A 7204-nucleotide genomic window follows, 5' to 3' on the forward strand; every position below is an offset into this window, starting at 1 on the left:
GATTTCTGGCGAGATCACTTTTTGATGAGAAAGCTTCCCCCGCGGAACGCCTGTGTCACCATGGGTGTTCAGACAAGATTATTGATCCTTCGAAGTTGTCACAAAAGAGCTGAGTCAGGGCAGGGATGCAAACAAAAGAGAAAAATTGGGAATTGAAAAAGAAAGAATACCAGGAATGATGCAAGGATATGTAAAAAACAAAACAAATATCAGGAAAAATACAAAATATATACTGGATTTTTTTTTATTTTAAATATGAGTTGGGCTGCGTGCGGATTGGAAAAATAGATCATAAATGAAACTATTAGACAAACATATAAAGGAAAACAATATGTACAAAAATATCATATGAAAAGTAGCCAAATATCAAATGGACAAAAGAGAGATTCTAAGGAGTTCACGCAGAAGTTTTGAATCCGCGTCCAATGTTATTCGGTTTCTCCTAATGAAGCATTCCCGAGAAGCGCCAGAGAGCAGTAAAACATATTCCAGGAGTAAATCAGCTCATAAAACCCAAATATATTCATAGGCTTCGCTCAAATCATCGCCTCCCGTTTCCTCGCATCAGCAAGAAAAAACTCCCCTGTTGTGTGCTTGTTTGGTAAAAACACATCAACAAAAAACAGGGTGCTTTTTTTTTTTTTTTATGCATACGTAACGGCACTCACTGGAATGCCGACACCCGCCTGGGCAAGTCATCATCATCATCATCATTGCGGGCAAACATTCCATTTTGGACAGCGTTTTTTTTACACCTTGAGGCGCACCAGTGCCTTCAACTTGTATTTGAACCGGTGTGCGTTGTCAAAGATAAACTTACAATTTTCTGTATTCATAGGTTAGCCAAAGACGGAATCGGAGAAATAAATCAGTAGGATAATTTCCCGCTCATTTTTGCTCATTGAATCCATCGTGCAATGACCAGTTACTGTCTTATTTTTCTCAACCGTACTTGGTGCCTCCGTGTCCAGACTTAAGAAAATCAAATGAGTCTACAATGTGTCACTAAGTATATACCCAGAATATAGATTGAGCTCAAATCATGCAGAGGCACATTTGAAAGGAACAGCATAATGCTCGAAACGACGTGCTTAATGTGTTCCCGCTCTCCTTTCGCCTTCATTGGCATCCATCAGCGGCAACGGCCGCCGGCCCCAAACAAACTCGCGCCGTAGTAATGGATGCTTCCGATTAGCCGCCTCTCTCCGTGATACGCGGCTAGCCGAGCGCCGGTAGGCCGGTGATTTGTAAGGTCGCACCGGGCATCGCAAACCGCCGAGACGGATATTGGCGTCTCGTTCCCTGAGAGAGCTAGGCCTGTTTTCTTGCTGATATCATCGAATCTGTGACTTATAAATGAGCCTATGACTTATAATGACTTATACGTCCATTGATCCAACGGTCTATTCCCAGAGTTTTGGGGGTGAAAAAATAGAAACATAGCTTTTCCATGTACAGTGGACCCTTAAAGTATAAACATATGTACATATATTCACAAATAAACATCTGTTTGTATATACGAGGAAGCCACTTATGGGTACAATGGCGGCGTACGTGAAGTGAGAAAATTGTGGCCGTTACGATTGTGTTGGCACTGCTATGCAAACGTTACACACAGCGAGGAGGCCGCCATGTTCCGTGCCAAGTAGGACAACTATCTGCCAACCCCAGGGTGGCTCCGAGCCACATCTAAAAAAATATACATACATATATATTGTCTTCTCTCTCCCTCTTTACGCATTCTGCTCATGGTGCTTATTGTTTGATAGGATCGACATGGACGGGGGGAGGGGGGGGGGGCTGTAGTCCAATACACAAAAGGGGATGGGAGAAAGGAGACTGCTGAGTGGAGTCATTATTCCTCTGCAATGTTACATGCGCCTGAGTAATCAATTGAACTTTTTTTTTTTTTTTCGATAATGAGAACTGTTTTTCGCCATCCATTCCATTTTTACTGTGCCTATCCCGGCAGTATGCGAGGGGACACCCTGAACCGGTTGCCAGCCAATCGCAGGGCACATAAAGACAAACCACCATCCGCACTTACACTTATGGGCAATTTGGAGTGCTCAATCAAGCCTACCATGCATGTTTTTGGGATGCGGGAAGAAACCGGAGTGCCCAGAGAAAACCCACGCAGGCACGGGGAGAACACACAAACTTCATCCACACAGGGAGGGCCAGAAGTGGAATCGAACCCACACACTATAAACTGTGAGGCGACCGTACTAACCCAGTGCTTCACCATGCTGCCCTAGAAATAATTTTATTTCTTTCAAAAATAAACCAATGACAATGTACCATTGAAAAAAAAACAAAAAAACAATGGCGTCATTGCCTTTCAATAATCCAGAAGCATTTTTTGTTGTTGTTGTTGTTGTTACCATACATGACTTTTTGTGCAAAATCCTCCTAAATCCCAAAGAGATTAGTGAAGAATATTGCCCGGAGAATGTGTTATCTTTTCTTTAACGGTGACAGAATCTCAAGTGTGTCAGTAAGCTGCCCAGCGGCCACGTTTTTTCCTCATGTTCAGCCGCTACATCGACATTGGTGATATGATACTTATTGAGATTCTCATCATGGAAACCATTTTGGCACTCGTTTGACGTTGACTTGAATGGACATGGTGTGTCCAATTTTGTTCAAATAAAACAAATAACATTCTCGCTCCGACATAGACGAATGGCCAGCGAGTGCGTCCTTTGTCGTGGTGGCTTGCCAGGGACGCACTACTTAATTGTTACATTTGCCACTGTTTAATTAAAACGAATGACGGCTGGTGTCGTTTGTCAGCGGTAGAAAAACGATGGCCTTTTTTTGTGATGGTTTGTTTGGCTTCATGTCCACACATACACACATACAGATCCATTATGTTTAAGGAAGACCACCACAGTATTGACACACACACTCACACACACACAAGGAAGAAAAGGGACCATCTAAATGCAAATGTTCCTTTACCTCCAATCAATGGGACTACTTTCCGACATCCACTCCTTTGCTATCCACACATTCCTTCACACGTGCAAACCCATAATTATGACAGATTGTCAGGTTGAACACTCCATTACAATGTAAAATATGGTTAAGTAATAATGGCTTGGAGTAAGAAGAAAAAAAATGGGAGTATAACTGGAAGCAGGATAATATTAAACGTCTCCATGATGGGTTGTAAAATGGATGCCGATGCAGGAGAATAGATGATGATGTCATGCGTGGTGCACGCCTCAAACAAACAAAGATGTGTTTGATATGTGTTTTCCTATTCACAAATGTTGACTCTGAATATGTTGACTGTGCGTTTCTGGCCTGCACAATAATGCATAAAAATGATTGAGTATATAGTAAAATGTTACTTTTTTTTTTTTCAAAAGCTTTATAAGTGATTATAATAGTCTTTTAAAAACTATTTTGGAACAAACTAATAAAAAAATCAATAATGAAAACATTTAGAAATTTAAAATAAATATGATCAAATGATCAAAAGATCCATAAAAAATGGAAATACATGGAAATCAATTTAAATGTGTGTTTATTCATCACCAAATAAGAACAATGGCAACATGGCAGCCTTAATTCAGAATTAAAAAAAAAAGTTTACAAAAAAAAACGTTGCAACTATTACAAACATGAAAATAAATACCACTGTGCCACTTTTGACGACACCTTCTAAATCATGTGCGAGCAAAATAAAAATTTGAAACCAGCTCAGTGAGGAAGCGTAATAAATTAAGGTTGTCTTGGTTGTTGTCATGATGCGAGGGGCCTTCTTTCGTTTTTTTTTTCCTCTTCTTCAGTGTTGGCAGCAGAAGCCGCAGCCCTTGTAGGACCGGCAGCAGTTGCAGCACCAGCGGCACAGCGACAGGTGACTCTGCCGCTTGAATCGCGCGTGATACGGCGTCCAAGGCTCCCCGTCGACCACGTCCTGTTGTCCTGCAACTGGACCGTCGCCTCCTTCCATCTCCTCCATTTGCTGCTGCACCTGTGTCCGTAAAAATATGTTAAAAAATATATACATTCAAGTTATAGGGTGATCAATTTTGAAATACAGCATCAACTATCATTTTAAAGCAGAGCGATCTGATTCGGTTCGATTGAGTAGGATTACACATATACACATCAACACGTATACATATATATTAGGAGTGTGTATCTCTCGATAAAAGAAAATTGAATTAGCACAATCTCAATGCATCAGATACGATTCTAGGGCGGTAAAGTTGACCGCTAGCATTCTGCTCAATTTGACAAGTTGACATTGATTTTCCAATTCACATTGGTTTTCATTTTAATTGTTTTCAATGAGGTTGAACAGCATACAAATTGTGATAACCTTGCACAAAAAATGCACTTTTAAAACAGGAACTGTCAAGGCTCCGGCTCTTAAAAGGCACATGTCAAACATCCAGTATCTCAAAACTACCAACAGTTTTTTATTTATTCTACAGTTTCAGAGATTTTCACTTTACTGTTATGGGAAGGAATTTATGAATGAATTAAAAATAAAAGCAAAGAGGTGATTTTTTTACCTGGTTGAAGGGGAGCGCAGAGCTCTCCAGGATGCAAATAAAGGCGAGCACGAGTGTCACTGCAACTGCAATGCTTATTGCCTTCATTTTTGACGAGCAGGTACGTGGGCTTGTTTTAAATGTCGCTGAAAATCGTCAAGAGTGGAGCGGTCGTCTCTCGCATGTGGCGCCGCCGCCGACTATCCGGTGATGATCTTTCTTTCGCTCACGTCCTCGCTTCCACAGTTTGTCCGTGTGAGCGCATGATGTCTGGTATTTATGCTTACTGATGGTGGGTGTTGCTTCACCCCCCCCCCCTTTTCCCCTGCGGAGGCCCGCCTGGCCTCTTTCCTGGCAGGCGTTATCTAACCTCAAAAAGGGAAAGTTTGGACCTCTTTGTTTCAGTAAAAACTGAAAGCAATTGGCGAGGAGGAGGAGGTCATGTTTTCTGCAAACTACTGTCCTTTGGCTCTGCAACACAGAGACCAAGTTGAGGACATCTGCCTCACAGTTAGGAGATTCGAGGTTCCAATCTATGTCAAGTGGACCTATGCTTGTGACTTATTTGCTAGCCAATGAGAGCCTGATTTCGGTAGCCAACAGATGGCATGGAATTCTGGAGCCTCAATTCAACACGATAACTACAAACAGTGAAAAAATCTGTGCTTCTCTATTTCAGAATATTCCTTCTTCCCCAATTTGCGTAATACTTACAAAAGCTGCAGTAGAAGCGGAATTAAATCCCAGCAGGGTGCCAACACACTCAATGTTGTTGTTGATCCGTTAGACAGCAGTTGAATTCTTTTTTGGAACGAATTTAAGGAACATGCCCTGTACGGTTTTATTGCATAACTCACAAATACTGACAAAGTGTTGTGTTCATTATTTATCAACTATTATATTCATGACTTGCATTAACTTGTTCTTATTATTGCATTTTTGACCTGTGGAGCACATTCAAGAATCTTTTTGAAGAGCCATAACAAGTCAATTACACAAATTGCTGCAGGCTTGCTTTCATTCTTTTGTATTTATTTTATTTGTTGATTTAATTTGATTTGTTCATTTACCAACAATAATTCGAGACCAGTTGGACACAGATGAGTATCGTTTCTATTTTTTTCCAACTTCATTAAACAGGGCAATAAATTCCTTCAGGGTCGGTTTTATTATTTAATTTTTATTTTATATGTATGCTTATTTTGTATCAATAAATGGTAAATAGTTCTACATATCTGTAATTCTTAAAAATTAGGACATTTCAGAAGTTACCAACCTTTTGAGCAACGCATATTTGAACACAAACGGAGGAGCAACATATGTAGACTGATAATATGTAAATGTTCACATGTAAATATTCTTCATCCTCTGCGAAAAGACTGACTAATATTTCTAATATTACTGCAGCTTCACGAGGAGTTGAGACGATTTTGTATCTACTATGTTTGCTTGTATTATGCTGCCCCGTTACCAGTCAATTTCTAGAAATTCCTGCATGGTCAATGCTTATTTATTCTTTTCTTTATTGTATTGATGACATGTAAAACACAGTCTAGAATAATATGTTTCCTACAGTATTTTGAAAATACATTACCACAAAATTGTATCACATTCCAAAGGGTTCATGATATTTTGTAATCATTTTAATTGGTGGTTTGTTAACATATTCATGACCTTCAAAATACGGTCAAGAAACCTTCAAAGATTTTAATTTGAGATATTTCTACCGAGTTTGTTCAATCTTTTTGGTTCTTTGGTGTGTTTGTTGTTTTTATTATTAATGACACGAGATTCATTATTCATAGCTTCATAAAACAGCCTTGAGACAATGGCAGGAGATAAGCATAATAAGGCAGATTGGGGCGCAAACAAATCAAAAAGGATTATTTTATTTCCTCTTATCGGCGGGAGAGCGATAAACAACCGATGGTTAATTAACCTGCGAGCGAAATAAACGTCAGAATCAATAACTGTGGAAGTGAAATAACAAAAATGGTGGAGGCGGCGTGCAGTGGTCGACAGGCGAGGCGGGGAGGGATAAAGATAAAGCGCAGATAGAATCGACGGCCGTTTGAATTCTCATCCCACCTAAAAGAGCTGACAAATTGCCCAGGGTGACTCAATTAGCAACGGTGGCGGCGGCGACCAAGCGCCGGTAGCGACCATGCGCCGGTCTGTCTCGCTTACTGATAACCTCGGTGGCCGTAGTTGCGTCACAGTCAACAAAGCGCCAATGGGGCCTCCCGACGCCATCATGCGACAAAACGTGTTTTTGTGAGGTTTCACCAGCAAGACACGGTGTCCAATGCTTTTTGTCAATTTACAAGTATGATGATGTCAGACTACCACGTTCAACGTGGAACAGCGAAAAAAGTCGGACATTAAAAAGTTCCGAGAAGGTCAAATTCATTTCACCTGTAAAGGTTATAGTTCATTTCAGAACGTTTTTGAGAATCGTAATGTACGTTTGTTCTATCCCACGTCAAACCTTTAATGTCCAACAAAAAGTTGGACATTAAAAAGTTCAGAGAAGGTCAAATTCATTTAACCTGTAAAGGTTATAGTTCATTTCGGAATGTTTTTGAGAATCGTAATGTACGTTTCTTCTATCCCATGTCAAACTAGCGGCCTGGGCGGGGTGGGGCAGATACGGCCTGCCACATAATTTTATGTGGCCCCCGAAGACAAATAGT

The 7204-nt window shown here is 40.5% G+C and overlaps 1 protein-coding gene across 1 annotated transcript; it reads right to left on the bottom strand.

Moving 5' to 3' along the window:
* Positions 1–3518: 3518 nt before the first annotated feature.
* On the bottom strand, positions 3519–4780 carry hamp (hepcidin antimicrobial peptide). Its single transcript, XM_085918845.1, has 2 exons — positions 4533–4780; positions 3519–3985 (listed from the first exon to the last, which is right to left on the bottom strand). Exons 1-2 carry the CDS (start codon positions 4617–4619, stop codon positions 3797–3799), a joined length of 276 nt encoding a protein of 91 aa, XP_085774971.1. The 5' UTR covers positions 4620–4780; the 3' UTR covers positions 3519–3796.
* Between the last annotated feature and the right edge of the window lie 2424 nt (positions 4781–7204).

This window comes from Syngnathus leptorhynchus, chromosome 8 (assembly GCF_054491065.1).
Source record: "Syngnathus leptorhynchus isolate UIUO chromosome 8, UIUO_Slep, whole genome shotgun sequence".
NCBI classification, from domain to species: domain Eukaryota; kingdom Metazoa; phylum Chordata; class Actinopteri; order Syngnathiformes; family Syngnathidae; genus Syngnathus; species Syngnathus leptorhynchus.